Source organism: Manis pentadactyla, chromosome X (genome assembly GCF_030020395.1).
Source record: "Manis pentadactyla isolate mManPen7 chromosome X, mManPen7.hap1, whole genome shotgun sequence".
Lineage (NCBI taxonomy): Eukaryota > Metazoa > Chordata > Mammalia > Pholidota > Manidae > Manis > Manis pentadactyla.
The window spans coordinates 129,756,662-129,769,972 of NC_080038.1; the positions used below are offsets into that span (position 1 = coordinate 129,756,662).

The window sequence follows — 13,311 nt, forward strand, 5'->3', positions numbered from 1 at the left end:
ACTAATGTAATGTAATACTGTGCGTGAACTACCCTTCAATAAAAAAATAATTATTAAAAAAAAAAAAAAGAAAATAAATTCAAAGCTGGCAAAAAAAAAAAAAAAAAGAATACCAAAGATCTAAAACAAAAAAGTCACTTGAATCACTGAAACACAATGCATACATTTTAAAGTTCTGAAAATGCGTAGGTTTCTTATTATTTGTACTAGCTTACAGTTGAGGATGAGTTCAAGCTTCTAAGCTGCTCAAGATCATGCTAATGAAGGAAATTTTTAAACATTTTGAGCAAGTTTCGTTTTGCTTCCGTTAAAATTTTAAAATGAACAAAAAAGGGCCCACCGGCGTCAGGGAGAGCCGCGCGCCCCTCCCCCTCCCCGTCCCCGTCCCCCGTCCGGGGGTTCGCCATCTCTGGCGCCCCGCCCGGCCCGAGGCAGCTCTGTCCGGCGGGCGCCGCCGGCGCACCAGCAATCGCCGCAGGTCGAGCGCTGCAGGGGAAGGAGGGCACTCCCGGGCAGCGCAGCTCACCTCTGCGGCCGTCCAGAGCCCCGCACGGATTCCCCCCGGAGCGTCCCTCTGTCCGACGGTCAGCGGGTCCACGCCGCGGCTGGAGTCCCTGGGCTTTAAGCACCGTTTGGGAAGCTCCCCGAGACCGATGGCGCCGGCGGCGGCCCTGTCGGGCCTGGCGGTGCGGCTCTCGCGCTCGGCTGGGGTTGGCGGCTCGTACCGCGCCTTCTGCAAGGGGCTCACGCGCACGCTGATCACCTTCTTCGACCTGGCCTGGCGGCTGCGCATGAATTTCCCGTACTTCTACGTCGTGGCCTCCGTGATTCTCAACGTCCGTCTGCAGGTACATATTTAGAGCAACTTTGTGTCGTTCGGGGCCCCCAGCAGGATGGCTGACTTCCATCGCCAGCTCACCCGCCCTAGAGCAAAGCGACCCGCTCATCTCGCACACGCCGGCAACCTGCCTGGCTGTCTTTCCAGTGCCTCATTTTTTTCAATCACTTCGCAGAAAGCCTGCAATATAACCAGAAAAGCCTAAAATATAACGAAAAGTTGACCCTCAAGGAAATAGTTATTTCAAGGAACAGAACTTAAAACTCAGAAAATCCTCAGAAATACTTCAGAAGTTCTTGCATCCATAAAACAAAAAACGGCACGAACGTTAAGAAATGACAATGAATCCAGGATGTCATAAGGGGGAAAAATAGGAGCAGTTAACTAACAAATGAAAGAAACTACAAGAATGGTCCAAATCGGGGGCAAATCTTCCAAGTTAGAATAAGAAGTTAATACACTTCCAAATTAATGGAATGCACTCTAAGCAATTGATGGGGTTGAGACAGAAGCTGGAGGAAAATAACATGATCTGGAAGGCATACATTTCTTCATCCCCAAAGAAAAAAACCAATGGAAAACAGAAACTACAGGAAAAAACAGTCATTTCAAACTGTACAAGGAAAGCATGCTTCAAATATGAAGCAACCTCAGATGTGGCCTGGTTGTGAACATTGCCAGGAGTGTGAGAAAGGGAATCTGCTTGAACACTGGCACGTGGACCAAGACTCTGTAGCCACAGATGAGAAAATCCAGTCATAGGCATTTCAACTTTGCTGTTTGGTGGACAATATTGAAATAATCATAACAATAGAAATAATTACTTAATGGTTTTCCATTTTTAGAGTAAGTCATAGGCAAAGAAGGGAAGATTTAATTATGGTTATAGAATGTTATGGGAATGTTAGCAACTTGGACAATGTAAAAGTCCTGGCAACAAGTTGGCAGGCAGAGGGGAAGAAATGGAATAGTGGTGTTATTCTCAAAGTAGTAAGTTCAGATAGTTGAATGATTGGTGTCAGGATTATATTATTAAAGTGAAGAAGGTAGGCAACAAACCGGATAAGTGGCACAGCCATATCCAGGGAGGAGGAAAGGGGTAGGGGGGAGACATCAGGAAGCCAGTGAGAAAATACCTCATGTCATCAATTCAAGAAATAGTCATAAAAGCATATTATTAAGAAAAGCGGAGGTAACCACTAAACAGACACATGTAAAAGTTTTTGTGGGAAGAGTTGAGAAATTGGGCAGGGATTTACTTTTCATTATATGCCCTTTTTTATTGTTTAAAACTATAAAAGTTTTTGTGGCTTAGGGAAGAGTTGAGAAATTGAGCAGGGATTTACTTTTCATTATATGCCCTTTTTTATTACTTGATTGTTAAAACTATACATGCGTGCATTGCTTTGATTAAAAATGAATTTACTGCAATTAGAAAGAAATTGGGCGTGGAGAGGGGGAGTTGGGAAATGACACACGGGGCCAGGTAGATTCTGCTTCCTATCTTACTGCAAAAGTATATGTATGTCCTAAAATGTTCCTGAATGATTACATGAAATCTAGTTTCCGTGCTTTCCAAGCAAACTGTAGACCACAAAGAAATGCTTAAAAACTAAAAATGGCCAGTAATCTATAGGTAGCCTAGAGCTTCCTCACTCTGAAACTGCATGAGCAAATCTCTGCCATGTCATAGATCAGGTAAAAAGAAAACCAGAAATGTGATGAATTTTTCAAAACTTAAAATTTTCAAAACTTTTTTTCCCCAGCATTATTGAGATAGAATTGACACACAACATTGTGTAAATTTAAGATGTACACTGTTAATTGGGTACATATCATGCAATATTATTGCCACCAGCTTTAGCCAGCACTTCCATTCTGTCCCCATCACTTAATTACCATTTGTTTCTTGTGGTAAGGACATTCGAGATCTGGTGTCTTGGCAACCTTCAAGTATATAAAACGATATTGAAAGCTATGATCACAACGTTGTGCCTTAGATCCCTAGAATTTATTCAACCTGAGTAAATGAAATTCTATACTCTGACCAACATTTCCCCATGTGCTCCACCCCCAACCCCTGGAACCAACAATTTTACTCTCTGAGTTTGGCTTTTAGATTCCACATATAAGTGAGATCATACAGTATGTTGGTAGATACTTGGATGAGTGCCTCATGATGTTTAGGCAAGGTTCTTACATTTTAGCATAAGTCATAATAGCAAGACAGTGGAAAAAATGTCCAACAGTGATTGAGCCAGAGAGAAACAGATGTATATTACATTCATACACTCCACATACAGAGAAATAATACTTTGGCAGCATTATTGCACACTTACGACATACCATGCAATGTTCTAAACACTTTATATACATCATTCCATTTAATCCTTACAACACCTAGAGATAGGGACTATTACCCCTAAAGAGAGGAGAGAAGCACACACTAGTGGTAGAATGATGAAATACTGCAAACAATATTATTCCTACTGATAATGGACATTCATTGTTATGATTCGTTTTTCATTGTATTTATACTAAGTTGTGAGGCCTCCTTGAAATTTTGAATGTAAAACTCACTATCCAAACAGGTGCCATGGATGCCGAACTTTGGGAAAACAGGGCTAGGCACTCTCAGGTATCTGCAGCAGAGCACATTAAGGGAGGGCCAGGTGGAACTCAGTCGCTCAGAGAGGACTTGCATTCTAATCAAAGCAAGTTGGTTTCAATGTGGAAAGTAGAACAAATTTCAGATTCTCCTCAGAAAGCAACTTTTTACCCATTAACAGAAAATACACACGGTTTCTAAAGAGACAGTTCTAAAATTCCAACTTGCAAAGAGCACAGGGGTTTGGTTTCATGGTTTTTACTTTTCAAATCATTTCCCCTGATTAACTGCAGATATAATTTCTCTTATCCTACAGCCCCCAACCAAAAAAAAAAAGCCAGCGAAACTATAGCTTCCTCAGACTTAGGAACCTCTTCACTTCCACAATTGTACCACCTTCATGAGCTGATTACCTCTGGCAACTTCTGGCACAGGCTTCATTGTAGTTAGGTGCGGTTCTCTTGAGCACTGCTAACACTACCCTAGAACACCAGGAAATGTCCTTTAACTCAGATTTTTCCAAAGATGCAGTTCTCTGAAAGCACCAGATGGAAGAGAGCTCCTCTCTTACATACCAGGTCTTTCTACCTGGACTCCTGGTCCTCTCCTGACTCTGTCAGGCAGCTGCGTCTGGGGAGGTCTCTCCCTGCGCACAAGGTGAAACTTCAACTTGGACAGAGGAGGGTTCTGGACTCTGAGAAAGAATTCACAAACAGGTTGGATGAGTGTAGATAAGGAAGGAATTCATTAAAGCAAGAGTAGAAGCGAATGTCAGCAGGCGTGCAGGCAGCAGAGAACAAGGAAGTCCAGAGGGAGGAAAGGGAAGGTCACTGAACTGTTGAGCATAGGGGAAAAATCTCTTGCCAACTCCTAAAGCCAGGGTCACCGGGCATCCAGTGTCCACTGGATCAGCATGGCAAGGGAATTACATCCCTACCACTCCAGAATTTGGGGGAGCCACAGAGCATTGGACAGAGTGAGTTTGTATTTTGAGAACTTCCACTTACCTACTGGTTTAAATTAAAACACAGAGAGAGAAAATGATTCTGTTAAGACTAGGAAGCTGAATGAAATAGTACAGTGACAAAGACATTTACCACCGGAGGTGGAGAATGGACTGTTCTTGTCCTTATCATGGAAAAGAGTCAAAGACAAGTGCAGCTGGCTTAGCAACAAGAAAGCTTATTTGGTACAAGACAGTACACACTCAGACGGGAGGGTGGGCAACCTCAGAGAGGAGGCACGCTTAAGGATTTAAGGTTTGGGGTGTTATAGGGCCTTTTGGATAGAGGGTTATATAAACCATGATGTATACAGGTGATTCATAATTCCTTGGAAGTTTTGTCTTAAGAATAGGGTTATTTAGGTGACTGTGTTGGTCCAGATCTCAGCATTCTTTACCCATATAGGTTCATTTATACCCTGGAGGTCTCTCTTGTCCTGCTTGCAGTTACTAATTGATTTAAGGGGCTGGAAGAAGAGGAAGAACAGCATATAGGTTAAGTTAAAGAACAAACTGGGCCTTTTTCACAGGCTAAGTAGATTTTACAATGACATGACCCTTGCCCCATTTCTCTGCTCTATCTCAACATGACCGAACTTCTGACATTATAGGCAGCAGGTTCCAGGCCCTGGATCTCCCCAGACTGTTCCGCAGGCTGGGCTTCTGTGGTGACTCTTGATCCCCTTCGTTGTATAGTTCCGTGATTGCCTTTAGACGCAGACTGGTTCCAGTGACCTGAATGACTTACTGACATTAACTCCCTTTTCCAGCAACTCAGAGAGACTGTTTCTAGAATTGTCATCCCAGGATAGGGGTGGGAGTGGTCTATCTTTCTCTCTTTCTGTCACTATATGTTTCAAGACATGATTTCCCACAAGTTCCCACTTTGGTAGTTCTACTGGAAATATAAGAGCGTGCTTCAAATTCTTCCTGAAAAATGCTTGGAAACATATTTCCTTTACTGGTTTTAGTATAAGTGTATTTTACTTTGCAAATTTTACACTAAAAATGCTTGGGTCCTGTTTAGGCTTTCTCTGTCAATCCCACATTCCTTTGCCTTTCCTACTGGGCAGATTCAGTCCTTCATTCCTGAGTTCCTAAGTTCATAATTTCAATTTTTGTTAAGCCAAATAATCTGAATGATTCTGGGCAAGGTAAAACCAAAGTCTTAAAAAGTGGAGGTTCCAGGATAGGCAAGGATAGCCAATATTCTGGGGCTTTCCTGGATACTGATGTCTTTCTGTCACCTCTATTTCTACCCCAAGTATTCTGTGTCCTGGAGTAGTAGTAAATCCCCATGATTTTCAGTAGTTTTCAAAAGGAGGGAATGTTAGGAAGACAGAAAAGCAATAGAGACAATCATTGCCTTACACTCCTTGGATTTCTAGCACGCACAAACATCCTTCCAGTCACGTGATTCCAAAAATGCTGGCCCGGCGTAATTTAATTACTCCGTGTATAACCACAAACTACCCAGAGAGATACAACACATACAAACACTTCTAATTACCATAGTCAGAGGTGAGGTCATTAGTTCTCTGGTTATAGTTCAAGTTCTGCCGATGTTTCTTCTTTGTCTAGTTCTGCCATTATCCCAACTTGATATTACTATTCTACAATTCTATTACCTCAGTGGTGAATTCACCACCACCACTCTATCCTATTTACAATACTAAAGAAGAGATGAGAGAATTAAATAAATGAATAAAAAAGACAGCAGGGAAATACAGGTAGAACGTACAGTCCTCATTCTGACATAGCCATGAGGTGGTCCTGTTTGTTTATGCCTTCTCTGTCAATCCCATGTTCCTTTTGCCTTTCCTACTGGGCAGGCTCAGTCCTTCATTCCTGAGGAGTCAGAGCCCTAGGCGGTCCTTTGTAGGGTTTCACTGCTGTGTCATGGACCCCCTCAGGGTTGTAGTGTAAGAAGTCACCTTAGGGGATCCCCTGGTCTCATTCATACTCCTCCCTATCCTCATTCTGTAGCATGAACCATCATCACCTATTCTACATGGCTCCAGGAGCTAAGAGTGGCTTAAATTAAGTGGATCCATTGTTTCATCCCACACTGGATGTGTTTCTTCTAGGGAGCTAAACTTCTAAACCAGCAGAGATCAGAGCTGCAGATGGGTCAGGTGTAATTATGAGAGGCATCACCTTTATTTCCACCCTTTTGTTACCAGACTTGCAAACTCTTGGCAATGGGAGAAACAGCACTCTATACTGGTTGCTGTTCAGCACTATTTGTCACGTCCTAGCAGGCTCTGCTGCGATTCTCTTATCAGGGCTTGCCATAGGCCCCATATTGCATACTGATTTACCCAAAACATTCTGGGCACTATTGGATCTGCTAGATTACAGGAGCTAAGGAGCAGACCTAGTAGCATAGCCTGCATCAGCTGGAGAGCTCGCTTTAGCTGTGTGTGTGGTAGGAACAAAGAGCACTGCACATTAGCCTGTGTATGGCAGGAACAACATCTGCATTTTTCAAGTGGTGGATGGTGGAAAAAATCTCTGCAGTTCCCATAAGGATAAGTTATTGTGTTTTCCTTTCTCTGCTGATATGGAGGGGGTGGTCTTACAGCACCTTCTAACCCTAATATCCCTTCCCCTGGGGCCAAGCTATCCAGTGTGGCAGTATATAGGAGATGGGCGGGCACGTGTCTCTGGCTGGAGATTTTCTGAAATCAGGAGGCTTGGTGGAGCAGCCTGTCCCAGCAGGAGAGTAGGGGCTTCAGAAAAAAAAGATGGGGGCAGGCTCCCACTCTGTGCCTTCTCTCTGCCTCTCTCAGAGGGTGCAGAAGATGACTAGTGTTTTCCATTACACTGTGTTGGAGCAGAAGTTCAAGGAAGCAACCGAACCACAGCTACTAGCCAGAGAAAGAACACTCCACCTGGAGAGGGGTTGGGGACTTGGTCTGGTGGGTTTAAAAGGAGACCCAACTGTCCCTCTCTAAGAGGGACCTCAGCCACATTGGTGGTGGAGTGGGGGCTGAACAACAGCAATAACATAAAGCACTGTGTGGATGCTGCTTGATGGGAAGTACATCCAGGAACTGGTAGGGTGATCCCAGAGGAAGGGGCCAGGGTTTCACTGGCAGCCTCCCAGGGGCAGACTCAGAGGAGAACTCCATGTCCCCCTAACCTCTAGCAGCACCCCTCTGCTCTGTGGCAGACCCTCCTGCAGGGGTGTTCTGGGTCCCTTGGCACTAGCCTTGACTTAAAGGCAGTTTCTACTTAGTCTGCAAGGTTTGGGGCTGTCCCGCTCCCTGTTGCACATTCCAAGGTCACTGGCTGCAGGTGCTTTGACAGGAAAGCCAAGGGGAAGGTGCACAAGTGTCACATCAAGCTTCTTATTCAGGTTCACCACACCAACCCTCCATTCTAAGGACCCTGGGTCTGTGTCATTAATGACTCATGCTTGGGAATTCTGTGAGCTATTCCTCTAGCTGTTAGGCTAAGTGTGGTGACTCCAAAGCCAGCTGCGTTTGCCGGCCAGACCTAAGAATCATTTTGGTTACACAGATCAACTAAGGCGCTGGTGGATTATCTGTAGATTTCATTCCTGGGAACTGCAAGCTTTGTTATCTATAGGCAGAGACCTCTGCATGTGTATTAGTACACTCAGGCTGCCATAAGAAAATACCACAGACTGGGTGACTTAAACAGCAGACACTTACTTTCTCAAAGTTCTGGAGACTGGAAGTCCAAAGTCAGCCAGGGCTGGTTTCTGGTGAGGCCCTTCTTCCTGGCTTGTAGATGGCTGCTTTCTCTTTGTGTCTTCACGTGGCCTTTTTTTTTTCTGTCTGTGTGTACACACAGAGAGAGAGACATCTAGCGTCTCTTTCTTTTATAAGGACATCAGTGCTATCCTACTAGGGCCCCACCCTTACAACCTCATTTTAACCTTAATTACCTTCTCAAAGACCCTATCTCCAAACCCAGTCACAGTGGGAGTTAGGGCTTCTACATAAGCATTTAACCTTCTCTACTTGGGGAGGAAAGAGGGTTTACACTTCAATATTCATTGCCCCCACAGTGATTAATGCAAACTCACCTATAATCATGATTCTGCTATTCCTTTTATCAGCAAATGGAAAAAGAAACCAATGGGAATATGACCCAATCAGGGCCAGTGGAGTGACTAGGATGCTTCCAAGGAAGGTTTCCTCTCTCCTAAGAAGAAAATGCAGAAAGGGCTGTCCTTTTTTTCTCCTGTGGTAGTTTTTAGATCTAGATGTGACTCCTGGAAACTGTTGTAGCCATCTTGCCAAGAGCCTGACCATGAAGCCAAATCATGTAGAATTATAGATCCAAAGGAATCACAGAGAAGTGGAACTGCAGCTTAGTGTCTGCAGCCCGCTATACCTCTGGACTTCTCCACTGATGGCACTAAAAAGGCAAAGTCCTTACTAAGTATGTAACAGGTATTGAAATGCATATGTGCATTTCTTGTGTGTGTGTGATTATCTATCTTGCCCGACATAGATTATTAGAGTCGCTGAAGTCAAGTAGTAGCTATCATCCAAATTGTCACTGATTTTTTGGAAGAGTTTAATGAAAATAAATCAGATGCTGAAACTGAGAATGAGGGAGGGGAGGCAACTTGCTCAGTCACACTGGAAATTAGTGACAGATTTAAAACTAGAACCCTGGGATTGGCCCGGGAGAGTCTGAAACTCTACAAATATTTTAGGATTCTAATGAAGACAGTAGGGATGAGAGAAAAGGTTCTCAAAATGACAAGATTCCAAAAAGCATCTCTCTAAAGGGCCCTTCATCAGATATATTTTTCAACGTATTCCTTCCAAAGGAATATATCAACTGAGGGGTGGCTTGTGGAAACCAGTTGTCTCAGCCTGACGTACATCTCTGTCCATCAGCCAGAACTCAGGAGATAGTGCTTCGGGCAGAATAGAGGCTTCTTGGCTGCAATAGGCTCCATCGGAAAGGTGCTGCCACCCCTCACCTCTCCCTACCTAGTCTAGACTTCCTCTTCCCACAGTTCTTTCCAGGCTGGAAACCTGGCCTGTGAGGAATACACAGAAATGGCCCTGCTTGGTTCAAGGCAACGTTATCACAACAGACACTCATTGGACTAAACTGTTGTATTTCAATGCTCAAATTCATCCAGTAACTGTTCAGTTTTCTGCCCGTGCAGGCTGACTAAAACCAAGAAATAGACTGCCATCTAGAGGTCATTTATACCAGAGGAAAAAGAACTTAAACATTATTGCTGTGCATGCACACTTAAGGAAGTCATTTTTCCTACTGGTACCTCAATGTCCTTGCCTTTAAAAATGAGGGTGTTGTCCTAGATCAGTAGTTCTCAAACTCAGCTCCACAAGGCATGTTTGCCTTTAGTGGTTTGTAATTAGGGCTGTTCATCAAAATTATCTGTGATCTTTGAAATATATATCTATGCTCATGCTTTACCCCTAAATATTCTGATTCAGTAAATGTGGAACAGAGTCAGGGCCTATAAAACAAAACAAAAAAACATTCCACTGGTGCTCCCAAAGCACTCTCCATGTAAGGAATCTGTGATGTTTTAATAGGTGCTTCTCCAATAGTGGTAATCAAGTTTCCTCACTCTAGGGCTCTGGCTGAAAACACGTAATATTCTAATGTGCAATAGATGTTAATATTACACGGCCTTCTCAAAGGTGTTTGACCAAAGTACCAACACCTACTAACAGTTCAGGTACACCAGTGTTACTGAGATTACACTTAGGAAAACCCTAGACTAGGGTGACAGCCAATTTGATTCCTGGTGAGAGCTCTCCTCCTAGCTTGCAGATAACTGCCTTGCTCCATCCTCAATGGCCTTTCCTTGATGTGTGTGGGCAGCAAGGAGCTTCCTCTCTCTTCCTCTTTTTAATAAGGCCACCAATCCTATAGGATTAGGACTCCACCCTCATGACCTCATTTAACCTTCTCTCCTAAAAGCCTATCTCCAAATACGATCACATTGAGGTTAGGGCTTCTACATGAATTTGGGGGATGGGAGGATTCAAGTTAGGTTATAGTATTACCACTCGAGATGTTGTTTTTCCCAAGATCATGTCTCAGGCGACAAGGAATGAAACCAGCAGACAAGAGTAAGGAGCAACCAGCAAGGCTCTTAATTGAGTGAAAAGAGAAGGCTCCTGCTATTCAGGAAGGGCTCCAAGGGTGGATGCTATGAGGGGCAGGGATTTATATTGCCTCCTGAGAGGAGAAAGTCCCACCCTCTCTGGACCAAATAGAGAACTGAAGTGATGACATCACAACCCCCTCTTGATTGGCTGAAAGTACAATGTTTCATTTGCATAGGGCATAACCAATCAGAGCTGAGGTTTGTAGGTGTACAGGTGTACTCCTGAATGGCTGAGTTGGATTGGAGCTTTTTTGAAATTTACAAGGCCCCTGAAGCTTCTTGAAACTTACAGAGGCCCTGAACTCTATCTGCCTGTGTCCCTCTGTCATCTGCCTCAGTAGCACTGGGAGATAGCCAAGGCCACTCTGAGTCTACATCCTAAGATTCTTAGTGAACCATTCTCTTTTGATCAATCATTGCTCGTTATATTAAGGAACTTCTCATGGGAAAAAAAGAATAGACTAACCTCATAGGGGTGTGTGTTTTCAAAGTGTTCTTAATGCCTCAAATGAAAGATAATACCAAAGAACAAAGTATTATTGTGATGACCAACCCTTTGGTGGAGGTTGTCCTTTTCATTAACACTGCAACCAAAACAGGAACCAATATTCTGAACCTGCTCAGAATGCAAGTCCATACCACATTCTTTCTTCTAACTTAAATGGTGACAAGCCACGCCTTATTTGTCATCACAAAGCAGTGTGTGATTGATCCCAGACAGTGGTCTAAAACCTTAACCCTGCATCTGAACTTAGCACAACATTCAAGTTGTGGGCTAGGTGTTTATTTTCTCTTCCACTCTTCTGGAGGTAGCCAAGAGATTCCCTCTATTTTATATTCCTCTTAGGGTACAAAGAGGGAAGGGTGAGCTGATATTCCAACCACTTGCAAACCCGCAGATGGTTCCTTTACAGCTTTTTGATTTAGTGCTCACCACAGTGGGTTAGAAGGGATTCACACACCTTGGTTAAATTCATATCCCACATGAAGACTTTGCTCCTATATATTAGCTCATGTTGTTTTATGAGTCCGTATTTCACTTACAAGACTCTGCTCTAGCTATTGGCTCATATCGACTGTGGCAGATGGATGGCAAAGACCAACATAAAATCATACAATCCCTCAGTTTTATCTTTTCAAAATTGATGGAGATGAACATATGGTTGTCTTCCTTTGGAAACTAAATATAGCAAATTAATAGATTTCTTAACATTTAGCCTTCCTTACATTCCCTGGACATGGTGCATTATTCTTTGAATATGCTGTTCTGGTTCATGTTGGCTAACATTTGGGGTTATTCCATTAATGTGGCAAGCAACCACCTCTGCAGCCTGGGTGCCAATGATGTCTGGCCTACAGATGCATGCATAAGCAGGAAAATGTGTTCACAGAACTTTGTGCAAGGGGCCTGCAGAGGCCGAGGGTCCCCCAAGGAACACACAAGAGCAGGGGAGTGGCGGGCAGGGCGGGTGTGCACCAGGACGACTCCCTAGGCTCCAGAGCACTTGACCCTCCCCTCTCCAAATGCAGCAGGCTCTGCCTTCACCATGTGATCGGGTGTCCTGGGTTCCCACCGTAGTTCCCCGCCTCTCAACTCTGGCCCCGCCCCCTCGAGTTCGACCCCGCCTCCTCGAGCTGTCGTTAGGCCCAGCCACTACTCCAACCCCTCCACCTCTCCAGCCCCGGCTCGCGCCACCATATGGCGCCTGCGTACTAGCGACCAACCAGCTTTACGGATGGAACTCACTCCAGCATCAGGTACCACCCATGGCCCCGCCTGCCTCTGACCCGGCCCGCCTCCACGAAGTGCACTTCTGGTGATGCCTGGGAAGGTATTGATCAGCGCTAATGTAATTTCGTGGTGGTTGGTATGGTAAAGGTGCTTAGCAAATGCCCCAGGTAAAATCACAACCACTGACCTGAAATAGAGAAATGGCTCATAGCCTAATGTGTATCTCACTTTGTAACACAAGAGAGTAATAAAAGGAATATAAAGCTCCAGCAGCAATTGGAGAAAAAGAGAAGTGATTTGAACTCTGCTTACTGAGGAACTTCTCAGGCAGGAAATGAAACATTGCAGCTAGGGCCCCCCAGACTGGATGGCAAGAACAGAGTTGCTGATACCTGCCCCCAAGATCTTTTTGAAATCCTAGGGAGAGACCTGTGCACAACCACCCAACATATCGACATGTAGAAGAGACTGCCACAGCCTAGCTATCCTTTCCTTTGGGGCAGATTTTAATAACTACAAACATAAGGCTATTTGCTGAAATGTTAAGCTATGGTAAGCTCTACAGAAGGCATGTAATTTTAGTTAATTGGAAATTTATACAGAAACTGGAATCTGTATTGGTATGTTTAAATAACATACAATGCCAAAAAATTATTTAACCCACTTAAGTAATTTAATTCTGCTATTACAAAGCCTTTATAAGACCTAGTGGTATGGTGTAATGAAAGATGCCTAAGACACAAGGGCCCAAGATTCCAATGCAGGCTTCACCAGGAATTAACTGTGTGCTTGATGCTTCTAGTTTTGGTCCTACTGACTTCTGAATTGATCTTCTGTACAACTATGCTGGTGACCCTACCCCTGACTTACCCTTAGGAGGATCAGGAAAATCGGGAGATTCCCCTATCACCTCCACAATCCCCAAATATGTGTTTATGGCCTCCCTGAAGTGGCTAAAAGGATCACTTTTCAGAGGTATTAGATTATCTAC

At 44.0% G+C, this 13,311-nt stretch overlaps 1 protein-coding gene across 1 annotated transcript; it reads left to right on the forward strand.

The window, feature by feature from the left end:
- The first annotated feature begins 406 nt into the window (after positions 1-406).
- Positions 407-2,288, forward strand: LOC118935162 (small integral membrane protein 10-like protein 2A). Its single transcript, XM_036931246.2, has one exon. The coding sequence runs from the start codon at positions 654-656 to the stop codon at positions 858-860; it is 207 nt and encodes a 68-aa protein (XP_036787141.1). The 5' UTR covers positions 407-653; the 3' UTR covers positions 861-2,288.
- The last annotated feature ends 11,023 nt before the right edge of the window (positions 2,289-13,311 follow it).